Source organism: Myxocyprinus asiaticus, chromosome 42 (genome assembly GCF_019703515.2).
Source record: "Myxocyprinus asiaticus isolate MX2 ecotype Aquarium Trade chromosome 42, UBuf_Myxa_2, whole genome shotgun sequence".
In the NCBI taxonomy this organism is placed as follows: domain Eukaryota; kingdom Metazoa; phylum Chordata; class Actinopteri; order Cypriniformes; family Catostomidae; genus Myxocyprinus; species Myxocyprinus asiaticus.
Window position 1 is genome coordinate 10,080,845 of NC_059385.1, and position 21,656 is coordinate 10,102,500.

General features: G+C 38.6%; 2 protein-coding genes across 2 annotated transcripts in view; both read left to right on the forward strand.

The window, feature by feature from the left end:
- The first annotated feature begins 4,813 nt into the window (after positions 1 to 4,813).
- Positions 4,814 to 9,683, forward strand: smg8 (SMG8 nonsense mediated mRNA decay factor). Its single transcript, XM_051684288.1, is given in 6 exon segments — positions 4,814 to 5,635; positions 5,638 to 5,722; positions 8,297 to 8,317; positions 8,320 to 8,441; positions 8,510 to 9,379; positions 9,471 to 9,683. Coding segments are annotated over 6 exon segments (2,133 nt in total).
- A 1,582-nt stretch (positions 9,684 to 11,265) lies between these two features.
- The window catches only part of ypel2a (yippee-like 2a), a 29,095-nt gene continuing 18,704 nt past the window's right edge, over positions 11,266 to 21,656 (forward strand). Inside the window, exons 1-2 of the mRNA XM_051684575.1 lie at positions 11,266 to 11,408; positions 18,568 to 18,807. Coding sequence (XP_051540535.1) covers positions 18,700 to 18,807 — 108 coding nt within the window. The 5' untranslated portion in view covers positions 11,266 to 11,408; positions 18,568 to 18,699. The remainder of the gene's footprint in view (positions 11,409 to 18,567; positions 18,808 to 21,656) is intronic.

Here is a 21,656-nt window from a genome sequence, read left to right on the forward strand (position 1 = left end):
AGTACTTCGATAGTAGTATAAAACGTAGGTTATAAAGTTAATTCCTTAGTATGTTTTTTTTTTTTTTTTTCTTAAAGGTGCACTCAGTAACTTTTTGTTCGTGTCATCTTGGACTTACAGTGACATTTAGTGATGTGGATGCAGCATCATTCAAAAGCAATAGTTTTCAGTTACAGATACCATTATAGAAATTCACTATTCACAATCAGCCATGATTAATTTAATCCAAGAGTGAAAGTGTCGAATTACAAGATGGTTACTGAGATAAAGCCAGTAGTATTCAGCTGGTCATGTGATTCTAAAATGGCAGCCCCCATGAGGGTGCCCCTGCCCCATGTAGTATAAAACAGCTTTTATAAGGTAACTGATATAACTAGATTCCTCATCTCATGTGGGTGGTCATGATTTTATACATACGTTTCAAAATTACAATTAATTTCTTTAGGAGTAAAACTTTTTAATGGGGGAAAAAAACTGAAGTGCACCTTTAAATGAAGTTTCCATGTTCAGTACAAATTAAGCTCAATCAACAGCATTTTTGGCATCATTCTGATTACTACAAAAAAATTATTTTGACTTTAAAAAAGTCACCGTACAGAAGGCACTTACAATAGAAGTGAATGGGGCAGTCCAGAAACGTTAAAATACTCACTATTTCAAAAGTATTGCTGCAAGAAGTAAACTTTATGCATGTTCAAATTTTAGTGTTGTACAATTGTGTACTTTATATGTGTAACGTAATATCCAATATTATTATTGTTGTCATGATGGCGGTAAACCCTGTAATCCCAGTGTTGTGCCGAAATTGATGACCTAGAGAAATCTGTGACTAAGGGCTGCTGTTCAGTTGCTCTGTCCCAAATTTCACCCTTCGCCCTTGCGGTCTTCCTCTGAGTCCAGACTTTGGTGATGTAAGAGAGTGCAGACCGATGGGGTGCTAGTCAGCAAGTCCATGAGGGTACATGAGTCTTAAAGGCATGCATGTTGGACAGGCTTCAAGACTTTAATCAGATGAGGCGTTGTGTTTTTCTTATACATACAATTTACAAATTATTATTAGAAAAAGTCACAACATTGATAGGGTAAAGAAACGCATTTTAAACTCACCCTTAAATATTTTATTATAAATACATTCAAGCAAAATTTAATCATGAATCTCTGAAATACAAAGCACACATATAACAACAAAACCCCATATTTTTTTAATATTTAGAGAACAAATAAAATAAGCTGTTAGTGCTGTGCAACAAAGACACTATAAATGCTGAAAATCTATTATATACAGTATGTAATTATATATTAAATTTTTTTCTTTTCATTTTACTCAAGCCAGCCAGTGTATTGTGTAAGGCTGGCACCAGAATGTCTACAACCAAAAGGCGCCATTTCCTGTAAAAGTCAAAGAACTCTCTCACAAAAGCTGAAATCTACACCTGAATATCACCACGTGTGATAAAGTGCAAATTGCCTTTTGCTGAAATCTACACCTGAATATCACCACAGTGTGATAAATTGCAAATCACCTTGTTGCCCCCCCTTCTCTCTCCCCTTCTCCCCTTCAACAGCTCTGGACCAACACAAAGACATAAGATTTATATGTAAAAAAATATAACAAATACCATGAAAACAAAGAATGCAACTGTATGTGTTTGATATCATTTAAGAGGTCTCTGTGCGACTGGTATAGTGGTCTCTTTCCCATGTTGATAAAACTAATGGTAACAAAGTTATAAGGTCTTTGCCAAATACTGCATAATTCTGGAGGTGTCTCCCCCTCCTTGACCTACAATTGAAATTATCTCCTGTATGTTAACAAGGTTAAACCCCAGGAAGTCAAGAACCCATTCACCCCCAAATCCTCATTGTCCATAGGATAATACCATTTGGTACACAATGTTTATTCTGTCTAGATATTTAAGGAAAGTTGGCACGAAGCTCTGGGAATCTGTATGCAGATCTCCCATGCTGTACCGCTGCATGTAGTTTTGTCAGGTATGTTTCTTTGACTTGTCTTTTATTTTTAGTAATGCTTGTTTATTCTGATCATGTGAAATTGGCTTTGATTTGAATTTCTGCAACAATGTTTTATATCCTACCTGACAAATAAATTATTATTATTTGATTTATTCTGAATTCCTCTGAAATCATTACTGGAGCTTTAATATAGGAGGAAGCCATTTAAAGACTCTCAGTTTGAATTTAACCAGGTAGGACAACCACCTAGGACAACCAGGTAGGATTTGAATTTCAATAGACCAGGGTAGACCATACTGGAGCTTTAATATAGGAGAAACCACTCAGGACAACCGGGTAGGAGAAAGCCATTTAAAGACTCTCAGTCACTGCTCACCGCCCGTCTTAGCAAGTTGTATGTACGTGACTAAGCGGCAATATCGTCTGGTTATGAGACAAGCCAAACCAGATGATATTAGTTAACTCTACAACCGCTGATTAAGAACGGAACTGGCTATCCATTTTCGGGAGGTTTACGTAATTTAATAACGGCCAGTGTAAGTCTCCAAAGATCAAAAGGACAATGAATAGAAGAGGATTTAGAGTAATCAATAACCTAAAAATGTTAAATTAAAAGAATGATCAGAAATGATTTAGAGCTTAAATATAAATTAGAGGTCAACTTAAAATTGGAGTCAGATTTATATAAAATTGGAGTCAGATAAAATGAATAACGGAATTAAATGTGTGAATTAACAATAATTGATTTACTTCAGCACTCAGAAAAGACAGAACAATGCAGAGACCTTCAAGGGCAATTTACTGAAGTTCCGCTCCGGAACAGATATGAAAATTATAATCCTATATCCTTCTTTTTTACAATTGGTATTTCAAGCAAGTTGCATGCAAGTTCGACATTTAATTTTGTTTCAAAGCAGGTTTACAGAAATTAAATTAAATTAAACATGCTTTATAGAATAGAGAGGAGCCAGGGGCATAGATTCCAGGGGGGATGGGGGAGAGGTAAACTCCCCCCCCCCATCACAATCAAAACAAGCAAGGACAACAGACTAGTTATGAGCTGGGTCATTCCTGAGCAGCAATCAGAATTGTATTAATACACACATGCCCGTACCCCTTTGCCAGGGGGAGACTAAGGGGGCTTTCACACTGGGCACGTTTGCTGTGGTCCAATTCTGAGTGCGATTGTTCCGGGTGCCCCCCACAGCTTTGGTCTGGTTTCACACTCACTTGATTCTATCGAACCCCGGTCCATTTGCATTCATCTTACGTCATCACAAACACGCATGGAGAACACAACGTGACTCATCTGACTTTTTGTTATTTTGGTGCCTTTATGCACAGCAGAGTGAACGACAACTGCGTATATGTGCGCTTCATGGCATAACTCATCAGATGTCCAGGGGAAGGCGGCTTGCTGCTGCTCGCAAACAGCGTTTTTTTGAGGAGACAGCTGATTGCAAGGAATTCATTTGCATCTTTGTTTACACTGCACGCTTACGCTCGTATCCAAGGTGAAGTTATCGCCACTGTCATCTCCTATTATACCCTATATTTATAACCTATAATAGTATTTATATATTGTATTTATAAGCTGTATAGTATTTATTTATACAGTATTTATAGTGTTGATTGTACTTGTATGTCACTGTGGTGTCATTACTTTTTTGGGACTTTCAGGAATGTGTGGATCCTCGTGTGTTTGAAGAAACTAATGATGTCGTCATCGGCTAAAACGCATGTGCAGGTTACTTTACTTCTAGAACAAGTGCGCGTCCGAGTCGCTTTCACATTCATGCGACTCACGCTACAGTTCCATTGCAACCGAACTCAGACCACCTCCAACAGGTAGTCTCGGGTTCGGTACTATGGTGCGCTCCCTGGTCCGCATGACAGCTTTCACATTACCAATTTTTCTTGCGAACCGTGCACTGTTCGAACTAAACTGCCAGTGTGAAAGCACCCTAAGTCTTCCCCAGCCTTACACATGCTCTGCCTATGAAGGGGACACATCTGTTTGCATTTTGCTTTGCAATTGAACTGGAAAGGAGAACAAGCCGCTCTACGGGGTAGCAAGTACAGCGCATGTCTGTGTGCACGAGAGAACATCGCCACCCACTGTTACTCGATGCCATTGATAACAGCCGCAACCAGCACTAATTGTAACAAACTAAAGTACTGGATCACCACTTACTACAATACACATGAATGTGATGGAAACTCCTGCTCAAGAACTAGAGTTGTTTCTTCTGCATTGGACACTTATCTGACGAAAGCTAGTCCTTTTTTTCTATAAATCTCCACTTTCACATTTTTCTTGTTTTTTGTGGTTCGCATTTTTTGTGCATATTGCCACATACTGGGCAGGGAGGAGAATTTATTGTAAAAAATTACTATTTATCTGTTTCTCACCCACACTTATCCTATCGCTTCTGAGGACATGGATTTAACCACTGGAGTCATATGGATTACTTTTATGCTGCCTTTTTTTAGCCTCAAAATTTTGGTAACCATTCACTGGCATTGTGATGTTCTACAGAGCTGAAATATTCTTCTGAAAATCTTCGTTTGTGTTCAGCAAAAAAAAGAAAGTCATACACATGATCAGAGAATTTTCATTTTGGGGTGAACTATCCGTTTAACTTGTCCTGAACATGGAACATTCCTTTAAGCCAGAAACGTGTTTTCTCGTGTGCTCACAGAAATGCTTTCATCTCCACACCCCGCCCTCTTGTTGTTTCTGTGGCTGTGTCTCGTTTCGAAGGCTGCGTGCTAGGTAGGACGCGTCCTTTGAAGGCTGCAGTATACCGAACGTCCTGCTTTAAACAGTTTCGCTGGCATGGGTGGCAATGGCACAGATGGCACTGGGGGGGATAAACCCAAAAAACACTCCCCTAGAAGGTGGCGGCTGCAGCAGCATGCACTGGAGGATCAGATATACAGGATATTCCGAAAAAGTCGTGTACTTAACAACCAGAGTAGTAACTGTCTATTTACAGTGCCTGCCAACCAGGCTTTTGTTTATGTAGTGCCAGGACCAGATGAGGACCCCATCAGTTCTCTGCTGGGACAGCTGCGGTCCAACTGTGTCCTGAGAGAGAATGAAGGTGGCACGCCTGTGCCCGGGCAAAGGCGTTACCAACAGATGCACAACTCTAATAGGCAGCCCTCTTTTCATGTGGAAAGCAGTTGCCTGTATTCAGGGGGTCAGTTAGTGGATTGCACCTTGAAGGAGTTTCTTTGGCAGCATGTGGAGCTGGTACTGACTAAGAAAGGCTTTGATGACAGTGTGGGTCGCAATCCACAGCTCTCACACTTCGAGTTGCCAACCTATTCCAAATGGGTGCATGTTGCATACAGACTTTATCAGGTCTTGATAGAGAACAGTGAAGATGAAGCAACAGAGCTCTCCCTCAAGGTGCAGGGTCAGCTCAAAGTACTGGAGGGATTTCTTGATGCAGATGCAAAGTTCTCAGAAAACAGGTGTCAGAAAGCCTTGCCCTTGGCTCACAGTGCGTATCAGTCAAACCTTCCCCATAATTACACCACAACAGTGCATAAGAATCAGCTGGCACAGGCATTAAGAGTGTACAGCCAGCATGCAAGAGTCGCCGCCTTCCAGAGATATGTCTTACAGTTTCATGAGGATTGCTACAAATTGGAGGGAGTAATGGACATCAGCTCTGTGAGGAGCGCAGCCTGGCAGATCAGCACTGCATGCACAAATTTCACCTGCTTCCAAAGCCAGGTAAAGATCCACTTTGGCTACTATACAGTGCATCTGGAAAGTATTCACAGCGCTTCATTTTTCCCACAATTTGTTATGTTACAGCCTTATTCCAAAATGGATTAAATTCATTATTTTCCTCAAAATTCTACAAACAATACCCCATAATGAAATCTTTGCAAATTTATTGAAAATAAAAAAACGAAACAAAATCACATGTACATAAGTATTCACAGCCTTTGCTCAATACTTTGTTGAAGCACCTTTGGTACCAATTACAGCCTCAAGTCTTTTTGAGTATGATGCTACAAGCTTGGCACACCTATTTTTGGGCAGTTTCTCCCATTCTTCTTTGCAGGACCTCTCAAGCTCCATCAGGTTGGATGGGGAGCGTCGGTTCACAGCCATTTTCAGATCTCTCCAGAGATGTTCATTCAGGTTTAAGTCTGGGCTCTGGCTGGGCCACTCAAGGACATTCACAGAGTTGTCCTGTAGCCACTCCTTTGTTATCTTGGCTGTGTGCTTAGGGTCGTTGTCCTGTTGGAAGATGAACCTTCGGCCCAGTCTGAGGTCCAGAGCACTCTGGAGCAGGTTTTCATCAAGGATGTCTCTGTACATTGCTGCATTCATCTTTCCCTCGATCCTGACTAGTCTCCTAGTTCCTGCCACGGAAAAACATCCCCACAGCATGATGCTGCCACCACCATGCTTCACTGTAGGGATGGTATTGGCCAGGTGATGAGCGGTGCCTGGTTTCCTCCAGACATGACGCTTGCCATTCAGGCCAAAGAGTTCAATCTTCGTTTCTCATGGTCTGAGAGTCCTTCAAGTGCCTTTTGGCAAACACCAGGCGGGCTGTCATGTGCCTTTTACTGAGGAGTGGCTTCCGTCTGGCCACTCTACCATACAGGCCTGATTGGTGGAGTGCTGCAGAGATGGTTGTTCTTCTGGAAGTTTCTCCTCTCTCCACAGAGAAATGCTGGAGTTCTGTCAGAGTGACCATCAGGTTCTTGGTCACCTCCCTGACTAAGGCCCTTCTCCCCCGATCGCTCAGTTTGGCCGGGCGGCCAGCTCTAGGAAGAGTCCTGGTGGTTCCAAACTTCTTCCATGTCCGGATGATGGAGGCCACTGTGCTCATTGGGTCCTTTAATGCTGCAGAAATTTTTCTGTACCCTTCCCTAGATCTGTGCCTCAATACAATCCTGTCTTGGAGGTCTACAGACAATTCCTTGGACTTCATGGCTTGGTTTGTGCTCTGACATGCACTGTTAACTGTGGGACCTTATATAGACAGGTGTGTGCCTTTCCAAATCATGTCCAATCAACTGAATTTACCACAGGTGGACTCCAATCAAGTTGTAGAAACATCTCAAATATGATCAGTGGAAACAGGATGCACCTGAGCTCAATTCTGAGTGTTATGGCAAAGGCTGTTAATACTTATGTACATGTGATTTGTTTTCGTTTTTTATTTTTAATAAATTTGCAAAGATTTCAAACAAACTTCTTTCACGTTGTCATTACGGGGTATTGTTTGTAGAATTTTGAGGAAAATAATGAATTTAATCCATTTTGGAATAAGGCTGTAACATAACAAAATGTGGAAAAAGTGAAGCGCTGTGAATACTTTCCGGATGCACTGTAGATCTGTCAAGTAGAGAAATCTTTCTTTCTTTTCGCTCTTTCTTTCACTCTCTTTCTGTCTTTCCCTCATTCTTTCGCTCTTTCTTTTGCTCTTTGTATCTTTCACTCTTTCTTTGTATCTTTCTTTGTGTTCTTTCTTTCCTTCTTTTTTGCTCTTTCTTTCTTCGCATTTTTTCCTCCTTTTCGCTCTCTTTACTTTCCCTCTTTTTGCTTGTTCTTGCTTTCTTTAATCCTTTTCGCTCTATTCTTTCTGTATGCCTTTGTGTTTTTCTGTATCTTCCTTCGCTTTATTTTTCTTTCTTTCATTCAGTTATTTTGCTGCTGTCACTTAGTTTTGATCGATCATTTTCTTTCTTTTTATTTCTTTCTTTCTTACCTTCTTTTCGCCCTTTCTTACTTTCTTTGCTTTCTTTATCTTTCTTTCATTCGTTCATTTATTTATTCAGTTATTTTGCTGCTGACACTTTGTGCCTACCAGCCTGTAAATCTGTATTTGCAGTGCTTTTTCACAATAATTAATTATGTTTTTAGGAAGTCATTGATTATAATATATATATATATATATATATATATATATATATATATATATATATATATATATATATATATATATATATATTACATATTTTTTGGGGGGGTGAATTTTATATGACTTCATAAAACAATGGCAGTCTGTGGGGAAAATCTTGCTGGTTTTTTGTTTTATCCTGATTAATCTTGATTTTATTTTTTATTTATTTTTTTTTTATTTATTTTTTTTGAGGTGACAAAATTCATTGTGTGATTTAAGCAAGCTATCACAATCAATATATATATTTTTTCCAACCACAAAAGTTGTTGTAATATAGTTCTGATTGTCAGCTACTGTTCTGTATTGTTTTTTTTACCTTTATTGTTTACTTGCTGCTGTGTCTCTGAGGCTTAAATATACTTTTCTCTTTCACATTCCAGGGGAGAAGCCAGAAATGGACCATAACCACCTATTCTGTACCACAATAGCAGGGGTTGGTCTACAAGTTCTTGTAACTGTGGCAGGAAGCAGTCCCCCAGAGAATATCCATTTGACATCCAGGCTGCCAACTTTGACTTCTATCAGGTCAGTAGCTACTGTTTTCTAGGTTTTTTCCTATTGCTTTTACATCTCTTTCTGTTTCTGTCATTTAGATTCTTGAGGAGAAATGCTGCGGTAAGCTGGAGAGGATACATTTCCCTGTGTTCCAAGCCAGCACACCTGACCCAGCCCCTGCCAGTGATGAGGCAGCCAGACCTGGAGAGGTACCTCCATCAGGGGAAGCTGATCGTCTGAAGGAGAAAGAGACTAGTACTAACACTCCAGGTGATGGCACAAGTCTGAGCCTCGCTCTTAGTTTGGGCCAGTCTTCTGACAGCCTTGTAATATATGGTGACGGAGCAGAAGTTCAGGATTAGAGACCAAGCTTGGTGGACAGACAGCCTTCCACAGTGGAGTATCTCCCTGGCATGCTTCATTCCGGCTGCCCTAAGGGACTGTTGCCTAAGTTCTCAAGTTGATCTCTTGTTAAACTCGGTCCAGCTAAGGCTTACAACAGCCTCACTGGTTTAGAGCAAGCTGGTTTCCTCCCTGGCTCTTCTTTTCTCCTTCCGTGGGATGTTGTCATACGAAGCCGGTCAGAGGAAGATGTGGGATCGATGGAGCCTTTGGATGGGGGTCCAGCCTCATGGCCAGCCCCAAATAAAGCGTCTGCTGGAAAGCGCGGCAGTGCTGGGGGAATGGGACGAGGCCGCAGATGGGACAATGTTGCTTGTGAATTCGTTGGTTTTGAGTATGAGGACAGTAGAGGGTGCCGCTTCCTTAGTTCTGGACCTGATAAAGTAGTGAAAGTGCTTGGGCAAGGTGGGCCAAAGGAACCAGCAACCAGATGCTTGAATTCAGACATGCCTTTGTACATTCTCTCTTCAGCTCAAGGCCGAGGGATCAAGCCACACTTTGCTCAGCTGGTTCGTCTTTTTGTTGTGGTCCCTGATGCTCCTCTTGAGATTTTCCTTAACCCACAGGTACATTGTTAATTAGTGTAACATCAATACAGTTAAGTATGATCAACATTTTCTCCATTACATACAATACTTTGATTCTCTTCTCTCTCAGGTCCAGCAAGGCTCCCCTCCATGTCCCATCTTCCATCCAGAGCAACCCGAGGTTGTGCTGCCCCCTGATGGACTCTGGGTGCTACGCTTCCCTTATGCCTACGTGACAGACCGAGGACCCTGCTACCCTCCTAAGGAGAACCAGCCACTGGCAAACTTCAGGGTGCTGAGAGGCATGCTGCATGCCAACACAACTAGTTCAACTCCACAGTAGCAAAAACTAACACTGCACTTAAATGCACTGTTGAGACAAGGATACAGAAAAGACTATGAGTAGATAATAAGCCTTACCTTATTCATGCTTCTGTTTTTCATTTTCTGTGGCTGTTCTTTTTTTTTTTATATTCTATTGTAAATATAATTGTGAATGTAAATTTGATCAATTAAATTAACCTAAGAAATGTCAAAAATTAAAGCCTTCTGCAATGAGAGAAAATATGGGATGCAGAGCTGGTAAAAAAAAAAAAAAAAATGTAGTTGTAAATGTGTGTGAATAAGTGTTCACTCTGGATATTTATGGTGGCGGGGATATGCATTTAAAGTGAATGCTGACAGGTTAGCATTCTGCCTAACTTAACTGTTCGGGTTTTATGGAACAAAAACAGTAATATTGGTTTGGAACAACATGAGGGTGATTATGGGTGACAGAATAAAACATTTTCAGGTGAACTATCCCTTTAAAGGGATAGAGCAAATGAAAATTCTATCATAATTTACTTACCCTCAGGCCATCCCAGATGTGTATGACTTTCTTCTGCAGAACACAACTGAAAATGTTTAGAAGAATATCTCAACTCTGTAGATCCATTCAATGCAAGTGAATGGTAGCCAAAACATTTAAGGTCCAAAAAAGCATATAAAGACAGCATAAAAGTAATCCATACAACCCGAGTGGTTAAATCAATGTCTTCTTTATGATAGGCCTGAGTGAGAAAAATATCAATATTTAAGTTCCCTTTTTATTTTTTTTTTACTATAAATCTTCACTTTTACATTCATCTTTTGTTTTTGCTGATTCCCATTCTTCATGCATATCGCCATCTACTGGGCAGGGAGGAGAATTTATAGTAAAAAAGAACTTAAATACTGATCTGTTTCTCACACACACCTATCCTATTGCTTTTTAAGATATTGATTTCACCACTGGAGTTGTATGGATTACTTTTATGCTTCCTTTATGTCCTATTTGGAGCTTCAAAGTTCTGTCCACCATTCACTTACATTGAATGGACCAACAGAGCTGAGATATTAAAGAGCTACAAATCTTCATTCGTGTGCAGCAGAAGAAAGTAAGTCATACACATTTGGGATGACATGATGGTGAGTAAATGATGAGAGAATTTTCCTTTCTTGGTTAACTATCCCTTTAAGTTGTTATCCTTGTGCAAAGGCGACTTTTTATACAAAAAAACAAATACAGGGCGCAGAGAGGCGCTGTTGGTCTGATCTGTTTCAGCTGGCTTGTGAGAAATTAAAGACTGACAACCGACTCACAGTTAACGTCTTTCAAAACGTACAACATAAATAGTATAAAATCCAATATATCAAGTAAAATGTAACGTGAAACTCACCTTGGAACACAAATTGTATTATCGACATATCACAAAGATAACGAATGTTTGGGTTTTCGCCCTCATGTTCTCCGCGCGCATTAATTGGTTTGTTTTCTTTTTCGGTTGGCCAATCAGCATATTGTTGCTAGGCCGTTCTGTTTCGTCTATTGAACGCCTCGTCTGTCAATCAAACCAGGAGGTTGTATGGTGAAGCCCGATGCTCAACGTGATGTATTTACAGAGCGCAGCTCTCGAGGTGCTGGACTTATAGTGGAAAATACCTGGAAACTTTGTGTTGTGAAAAATGTTCGCCTTTTGTTCCTGCATTAAGTTGCGGTTTTAACAAGGGAGATATTGTTCGACCTGCGCGTCTTTTCCATTCAAAGGTAAAATTTGTGTAGTTATTTAATACATGCATTAGTGCTTTTTGAAGACTCTTTCTGTAGGATGGTTCAAAGTTCCTCTCTTAAAAAAACGAAATGTGTATTTTTCAATAACTTACGATATATGACAGCTCACTAAAGTAGGCATGTAAAGTCTGAACACTTATGGCTTGGGTTTGAAGTGACAATGATGGATGCCACCCTGGATTTAAAACACATTACCTATATCCATAATACCTCATTGCATAGTTAAATAGGAATAATAAATGCTCTCTAGCAATCATCTGTGTTGCATACATTGTGTATTGCATTTAATTTGGCACTAATGCTTCAGATGCCACACTGCCAGCATGTATGGTAGATCAGGACGATGGAAAATAAGATGTTCTAAAATAGTTTGTATTTAAAGGATGTGCATTGATATTTTGCAGTTTGCACATTTTCAGCGTTCATTTGTTTTTCAAACTTAAAAGTAATGCAGCACATGCAGCTCTGCATGAAAGAGAGCCTAAAAGTCTCACAAAATAGTGATACTGTGAAAACATTTGGTCATGCTTTACATTATAGTGTGCATGTTACTAATTTTGCATATTAAATTATAAGGTAAATTACAGTAACAAAACAATGTATAACTACAAGCAGCTTCACAAGATAATTGCATATTAAGTAGGCTACAGGTTTGTAAATTTTTTTAATTTTACTCAGTGCTTAAATTAATGTACATAGTCATGGTAATACTTTGTGTTCGTGTTACACATATTGCATATTAAAGTATTTAATTACAGTTGCAATAACAAAACAACTTGTAAAAACTTCTCAGGATAATTGCATATTAAGTGTGCAAGTTTGTCAATGTTACTAGGTCATTACATAAATATACTGACCACTGTAATGTAAAGTGTGACTGATCATTTTTATATAACATGCAATGCATAAACAAGTGTTTTTATGTCCTTTGAAAAACCAACAGTATAAAATATGTAGGATGTAAGATTAGCACACTAAAATTAGAGTTTTAAATATTTGGCTGTATTGATGTGGTGTTGTACTGTTTCATTATCATCACAACATCAAGATGTCATATGCACACTCACACTCATACGCTTGTTGTCACTAAAAGCTTGCCTTTGTGAATTGGTTTAGCTGCAAGGGTTTTGAAGGATGCGATTGCCAGAGGTGCTGAGCTGGTGCTGCCATCTGCACTGTCAGTCTGGTGGTTTCTACTATGGCCTACATAGAAGCTGCTTCACTGTCACACACTTACACACTTGTGTCTGACCTGGATCCATCCCTCTGTTTCTCCATCTGACCCACTCTCTTTTCAACACTATCAGTCATTGATATTACTGTAGAATTTTTATTTTATGTTCTAGAGTTATAAATAGGTGCTGTTATTGCTGTAGGGCTGTTATTCTTAGAGATTAATGCACAAAGAGTGCTTTTAAAAAAATGATATGGTATTGAATGGAAAATGACAGCATTCAGGGGTTTTCTGAAGCATGTAGTTTTCAAGTTTAGTCTCATGTAACATGGATTGGCAAAACTACCAAAACATTTCATAATGAGAATGTGTAAATAAATACTGTAGAACACTTTACACCACTTGAATATGCCAAAACAAGTTAGGTCACACTTTATTTTACAGTGTTCATATGTTTAGGTAATTATTGAGTTATACAGATCAACAACATGTAATTTCTGGAATCATTTTATAGAGCTGATTGTACTGTATTGTTTACTGTTGCAATTAATAATGGTAATGTGTAATATGTGTAACATGGACACTGTAAAACAAAGTGCTAAACCATCATATGTATAAATGACAGTTAAGTCTGAGCCAAATGTCCCAGTGAATGTCCATAAACAGCAGGACCTTTTTAATTTTTGCTGACAGATTCACAGGACAGCAAAAAAAGGTGCTATTACAGGAGCTGCCAGCTGTGTATTATGTGGGAAAGGGGAAAGGGGGGGGGGGGGTCCTCGCCACCTGTCCAGGGGTCCTCATCCTTTTTATAGCTGTCCTCTTACTGTCTGAAATGCATGGGATCTGTTTTAATCCACTTGTTTAAAAAAAAAAAAAGTGAGATAAATGAAGATTTTGTGCTGATGTATCTGCTACATGTGTTATTGTTATGTAACAGAGGTATTTGTATTAAAAGCAAGGATTTATTTGATTTGTCTCCATGTAACACTGAGAGGTAATACTTTGGGATGGAGATGTTATTCATTTATGAATGTTTGTATCATTCACTTGAATACAGCCTACATGAGTTTTTCTTGATGCAACTTATTACTGTTTCCAAGTTTACTGAGAAAATACAAAAAGTAGATAGTTTGATTAGGGGTATTTCACCCAAAAATGAAAATTCTCTCATCATTTACTCACCTTCATGCCATCCCAGATGTGTATGACTTTCTTTCTTTTGCTGAACAGAAACAAAGATTTTTAGAAGAATCTTTCAGCCTTACTATGCAAGTGAATGGGTACCAAAATTTTAAGGCTCCAAAAATCACATAAAGGCAGCGTAAAAGTAATCCATACGACTCTAGTGGTTAAATCCATGTCTTCAGAAGTGTTATGATAGGTGTGGGTGAGAAACAGATCAATGTTTAAGTCCTTTTTACTATTAATTCTCCTCCTTGCCCAGTAGGTGGCGATATGCACGAAAAATGCAAATTGCCAAAAACAAAAGAAGAAAGTGAAAGTGGAGATTTATAGTAAAAAAGGACTTAAATATTGATTTGTTTCTCACTCACACTTATCATATTGCTTCTGAAGATATGGATTTAAACACTGGAGTCGATTACTTTTATGCTGCCTTTATGTGCTTTTTGAAGCTTCAAATATTCGGTACCCATTCACTTGCATTGTATGGACCTACAGAGCTGAAATATTCTTTTAAAAATGGAATATCCTCCTTTTACTGTTAGAGAGTTGTATCTTGCTGGATCTTTGATAGTTTTTTTTTTATTTTATTTTTTATCTTTGATAGATCTTTGTTTGGTTTTGAAGAGGCAAGATTAGCTTAATCCATCTTTGGACACTTGATGAATAAGACCACTACATTATGTGTGTTTGGTCTGCTCCAGACTCTTTTGGAATGGTAAACAGACAAAGGAGACAGAGTGAGGACCATTTTGGTGATTACGGCCTCAGTAATTATATTGGCGACAGCCATTTATCTTCGCCTCATCTGTCGAGAAAGGAATTAATTCCACTCCGTGTCGCCCTGCATCTTCCATAAATTTCTCCTTTAATCATTTGACCTCCAATTAGCCTTTTACCAGTACACTGCATCCATCCTCTGCTAGTTCTACATAATCGTGTTAGAAATCGCACGAGGAAATGATGTTGAAAATGAAGCAGGCCTTGTGTGAGTCTGCTGCTGTATCAGTACCAAATTATACTGGGTTTGTGAACGCAATGGTGCTTAATTATGTTGAAGAGTCTAATATAAAGCAGCTGCCGACCAAAGCAGCCTGTCTGGAATATTTTCTGGGTATCTCTTTATAAGGCCTGTTTGATCTAGTCTGTGCCAAAGCAAATATAATCATAGAATTGCAAATAGCATATGTGGATTCCAGGCAAGCTGACGTGCTGCCTTTCATAATTTCAGTCAGAGTCACTGAGTTTATGGTGCATTTAAAAAGGTTGCTAGAATTTTTACAATTTGTTCCATGAGATTTTCTCACGGTTTTGCTGGACACATGACATTTGTATTGTGGATGCATTGGATATGACAGATAAACAACAGCATTGTCGCTGAAAATAATGCTTATGGCCTCAGCAGGGTTTGCTGAGTCACAGTTGGCAAATTGAATGCTTTGTTTATGTGATAATTATGTCGGTCTGGTGAGATGTGGTTAGAATTCAAATATCTGAGTATGTCCCTCACAAGGCTTTTTTATTTTATTTTATTTTTATTTTATTTTTATCTGTGAATAGCTGTCCGTTCTTCTGGGTAATTAAGTGAGATTGTGGATTGCTTCAGCTGCTGCCTCAACAGGTGAAAAGCTGCCAACATGCCGCTATGATGTAAAAGAAGGCACAAAATAAGTCTGATCACAAACTAATGAATTCAACACAAATATAGATTAGATAAGTTCTAAATATAAGTTTAATCATAAGTCATATAATATTTGAGTGCCTTAAAGATGCATGTAAAAAAATATATTGCTAATTAAAATTCTTTATCTTATTCTTACGCCGATTATACTTAATGAGCTGACAACATGCGTGGTCATGTAAATGCCTTAAACTGCATTCCTTTATTGGGGTAAAGTCATAAATGGTTTAAGCATAAACCGATCTGCACACTTAGATTTTTGTCCATTATCCCAATTATTGCGTTGCATTTTTAATATGATGATTTATGGTAGTTATTAAGGGTTGGTGTACATGGAATCACACTCAGTTGCTCACCCTCATGCCATTCCAATTTCCAAACCAATATTATCTATCTTTTGTGGAACACAAAAGGAGATAGTTTGCAGAATGTTCACACTGCTTTTTTCAATATAAAAAATAGGCAGTGGCAGAAATTCAAGATGCTGTTCGCTGAAAATTTGCACTTCCATCTTCTTGAGAGACATCATTGGTTCTTGCACTTCTTGTGACTAATCATGACGAGCCAGATTTGATTGTGTGCAATCGTGAATTATATTTGAGAGCAACAGCAAAAGGGAAAGTCCTGAAATATATTTCACGAGTCCTATGGTCTGCTTTTATGGTGCTTTTTACTTTTTGGAGCTTTACAGCCATTGGTCACTGTCTACTTTGTTTAAATACAACAAATGAAATGTGAAAATTCTGCAGTGTATCTGGTTTTGTGTTCCTGGCAATAAGAAAATCATATGACATGAGGGTGAGTAAATGATGACAGAATTTTCATTTTTGGGTGAACTCTCTCTTTAACATTCCAAGCTATGTTTTCTTTCCAGTAATGTATGGATTTGTTTTGTTAGAACTAACCACATTAGTTGATTTTTTTTTTTTTATTAGGGATGAATATGTTGAACAGACAAAGGCATTGAATTCTTACACATTGAGCTGTCAGGGAGTGTCTGTGTGTCCACGTCATTTTCAGGTCTCCAGCTCACTGCATTAAAAGCTGCCTCTCATACAGTGCAGCCCATCTCACCCCTCTTGCTAACCCAAGGGCAGCCTGAATGCAGGACCACACATTCACAGTTAGCTGACAGATGACAGCTCAAAGACACTGATTCATGTTATTTGCTTATGTTCAGACCATGTTCTTGTGAATGACATCATCAGTGTTCATTGTCTGTGTATGTTTCTGACGTGTTTTGGACATCATTGTGTAAAATGTTCTGTTGTTTAAAGGTAAAGTGTATGATTTTTTTTGATGTTAAAATATTTTCTTCTATCCCAGCTTAAAGGGATAGTTCACCCAAAATTGAAAATTGACATGATTTACTCACCCTCCAGGTGTCCCAGATGTGCATGACATTCTTTCTTCTGCAGAACAAGATATTTAAAAGAATATTTCAGATCTGTTTCTCACCCACACCTATCATATCACTTCAGAAGGTATGGATTTAACCACTGGAGTCATCTGGAGCACTTTTATGTTGCCCTTATGTGGATTTTGGAGCTTCAAAATTTTGGCACCCATTCACTTGCATTGTATGGACCAACAGAGCTGAAATATTCTTCTGAAAATCTTGTTTGTGTTCAGCAGATGAAAGAAAATCATGCACATCTGGGATGGCATGATGGTGAGTAAATAATTAGAGAATTTTCATTTTTGGGTGAACTATCTCTTTAACATTCCAAGCTATGTTTTCTTTCCAGTAATGTATGGAAAAAACTTCAGACTTTCTTTATTCTGCAGAACACAAATTAAGATTTTTAAAATAATATTTCAGCTCTGTAGGTCCTCACAATGGAAGTGAATGGTGACCAAAATTTTGAAGCTCCAAAAAAAAGGACTTAAATATTGATCTGTTTCTCACCCACACCTATAATATCGCTTCAGAAGACATGGATTGAACTACTGGAGTCATCTGGAGTAATTTTATGTTGCCCTAATATGGATTTTGGAGCTTCAAAATTTTGGCAACCATTCACTTACATTGTGAGGACATTCTTCTAAAAATCTTTGTGTGTGTTCAGCAGATGAAAGAAAATCATACAAATCTGGGATGGCATGAGTGTGAGTAAATAATGAGCTATTCATAAGCTTTTTTTTTTTTACCGAAGGCTTGAGTTAAGACAGGGCTACCAAACTAAACAATGGACAACAAATGGCAGAAACCTGTTTGGAAACAGTATTTGAACAAACCCATACCTTAGGTATCAAATACCTTGTTTACACCTGGTATTAAAGGGATAGTTCACCTAAAAATTAAAATTCTCTCATTTACTCACCCTCATGCCTTCCCAGATGTGTATGACTTTCTTTCTTCTGCAGAAAAGAAATTAAGATTTTTAGAAGAATATCTCAGCTCTGTAGGTCTATTCAATGCAAGTGAATGGTGACCAAAATTTTGAAGCTCCAAAATGCACACATCAGTATTTTCTAAGTCCTTTTTTACTATAAATCTCCACTTTCACTTACATATTCTTTTATATTTTGAAAGTGAAATTGGAAATGTATGGTAAAAAAAAAGGACTTAAAGATCAACCACACTTATCATGTCACTTCTAAAGATATGGATTTAACCACTGGAGTTGTATTGATTACTTTTATGCTGCCTTTATGTGATTTTTGGAGCTTCAAATGTCTGGCCACCATTCACTTGCATTGTATGGACCTACAGTGCTAAGATATTCTTCTAAAAAGCTTTGTTTGTGTTCAGCAAAAGAAAGAAAATCATACACATCTGGGATGGCATGAGGGTGAGTAAATGATGAGAAATTTTTCATTTTTAGGTGAACTATCCCTCTAAGATGCATCTCGGGTGATCCGATCACATGTGGTCAGACGAGAAACATTACTGTTTACACCTGGTCGCTTAAATGCGTCTCCTATGACCACTTGTGTTTTTCGAGGGGATGGTCTCTGATTTAAGGATGAAATACATTCATCACTATATCAGTGTGCTACTGCATGATACTAAGCACAAAAAAGCCATAAAAGACAAAGTGGGAAAAAAACGGTGCAAAATAAATAGTTGTGTGTATGTGTTTTCTCCACAGCTGAACTCTCCTCTCTCCTGACGGTTCACCACGGCCCTCACCTGTGTGCTCCACTGTTTCTCCTGCGAGTCGTCCTGGGCTGACCGGCCCTTCCTGCTCCGCCCCTGCACAGTCTCTCCGGCTACGGTCACCATGACGCGCTCCAAAACCTTTCAGGCCTACCTGCCCAACTGCCATCGTACCTACAGCTGCATTCACTGTCGAGCACATCTGGCCAACCACGATGAGCTAATTTCAAAGGTAATTAGAATTTAATTACAGGTGTCTCTGTTATGAGTAATTTTAAATCATGGTAACAGTATACTGTATATCACAACATAGTAATGTGTATGTATGTATGTGTGTGTGTGTGTGTGTGTGTGTGTGTGTGTGTATATATATATATATATATATTACATGGCTCTCTGGAATACTCGATTCTGATTGGTCAATGGTGCCATCTAGCGGTTGCAAATAACCGTTCATCTGGGTATTTGCGAGCCATCTTTCCTGCTTCTCGGATCACTGTGCGTTATCTACAAGTTAGCTAATAAAATAATTTCAATTCAAATCAATGCTTCATGTGCATTTATTTGGCAAGTATTCTTGAAATAAAATACACAATGAGAAGTCAGACGTTCATTAATTACAAATAAACATCAACAGAACTCTGTTCAGCAATTTTTTTTTTCTTCTTATCACATAATTACATCATTTCAGTGCAAATCAATATTTTATGTCCATGTATTTATTTATTTGGTTAGTAGCCATGTAATAAGTGGGATAATGTACAGTCAGGTGGTTGTTATCGCAAAATAAACCCTTTCAGGCTGATACAAGACCCATCTGCTTCACGCCGTGATTCTGATCACCCTGTTGGGGTTTATTTTGTGATAACAAATGGCTATCTGTACATTACTCCGTACATGAATATATATATATAAAAATCAATATGTCAAATGTTAATATGAATAAGTTGTCTCTCTCTACATGGAATGTGAATGGGTTGGGGCACCCTATAAAAAGAAGGAAGGTTATTTCTTTTCTTAAACGTAAGAAATATGATATTGTGTTTCTTCAAGAAACACATCTTTCCCCGCAGGAAGCTGAAAAATTTGGTAAGATATGGGGTGGACATGTTTTCTTTTGTGCTGGTTCAAGTAAGAGCAGGGGAGTCATTACAATGATAAATAAGCATCTACAGTTCAAATGTCTCAAACATATTAAAGATAAATGAGGAAGAGTCATTGTTGTTTTAGGAGAAATTCAGGGGAAAAGGTTGATTTTGGCTAATATTTACGCACCTAACACTGATGAAAAGGGCTTTTTTATAGATCTTGATGGGATGTTGCAAGCTGCTGGCATCTCTTATGACATAATATTGGGAGGAGACTTTAATCTTTTGATGGACTCAGTCCTTGATCATAGTGAAGCAAAAGTGTGCAAGTCCCCTAGAGCAACACTGACACTTCACAGGATGTGTAAAAATCTTGGTCTTGCAGATATCTGGTGACTTTTGAACCCATCTGGTAGGGATTACAATTTTTTTCATCAGTTCATAAGATTTACTCTAGAATAGATTTTTATATATATATATATATCTAAGTCCCTCATTTCATCTGTTGTGGATTGCTCAATTGGAAACATTTTAGTCTCAGTCACGCCCTGGTGAACTTAGAGATGTTGCCACATACAGAAAAAAAGAAAAATCATATAGTTGGCGCTTTAATGTATCCCTTTTGCAAAATCCTGATTTCCAACAAATGTTAAAGACTGAAATCAATGTCTATATGGAGATGTCTATCCTCAGTATCTTCTGTGGGCATGGCTTGGGAGGCACTTAAGGCTGTTCTTAGGAGTAGGATCATACAGTATGCCTCATTCACTAAAAAATCCAAAGCACGAGAACTCGTGGAGTTTGAAGGAAATATTAAAAGTGCCGAGGCAGAGCTGAAGCACCAAATGTCGTCTGATGGTCTCAGAGAATTGACCCAATTGAAATACATACATAATACTATTTTGTTGCAGAAAGTGGAGTTTTGGTTGTTCAGGGCAAGACAGACATACTTTGAGTTGGGACAAAGCAGGGAAGCTTTTGGCTAGATATACAGGTGCATCTCAATAAATTAGAATGTCGTGGAAAAGTTCATTTATTTCAGTAATTCAACTCAAATTGTGAAACTCGTGTATTAAATAAATTCAGTGCACACAGACTGAAGTAGTTTAAGTCTTTGGTTCTTTTAATTGTGATGATTTTGGCTCACATTTAACAAAAACCCACCAATTCACTATCTCAAAAAATTAGAATACACCATAAGACCAATAAAAAAAAACATTTTTAGTGAATTGTTGGCCTTCTGGAAAGTATGTTCATTTACTGTACATGTACTCAATACTTGGTAGGGGCTCCTTTTTGCTTTAATTACTGCCTCAATTCGGCGTGGCATGGAGGTGATCAGTTTGTGGCACTGCTGAGGTGGTATGGAAGCCCAGGTTTCTTGGACAGTGGCCTTCAGCTCATCTGCATTTTTTGGTCTCTTGTTTCTCATTTTCCTCTTGACAATACTCCATAGATTCTCTATGGGGTTCAGGTCTGGTGAGTTTGCTGGCCAGTCAAGCACACCAACACCATGGTCATTTAACCAACTTTTGGTGCTTTTGGCAGTGTGGGCAGGTGCCAAATCCTGCTGGAAAATGAAATCAGCATCTTTAAAAAGCTGGTCAGCAGAAGGAAGCATGAAGTGCTCCAAAATTTCTTGGTTAACGGGTGCAGTGACTTTGGTTTTCAAAAAACACAATGGACCAATACCAGCAGATGACATTGCACCCCAAATCATCACAGACTGTGGAAACTTAACACTGGACTTCAAGCAACTTGGGCTATGAGTTTCTCCACCCTTCCTCCAGACTCTAGGACCTTGGTTTCCAAATGAAATACAAAACTTGCTCTCATCTGAAAAGAGGACTTTGGACCACTGGGCAACAGTCCAGTTCTTCTTCTCCTTAGCCCAGGTAAGACGCCTCTGATGTTGTCTGTGGTTCAGGAGTGGCTTAACAAGAGGAATACGACAACTGTAGCCAAATTCCTTGACACATCTGTGTGTGGTGGC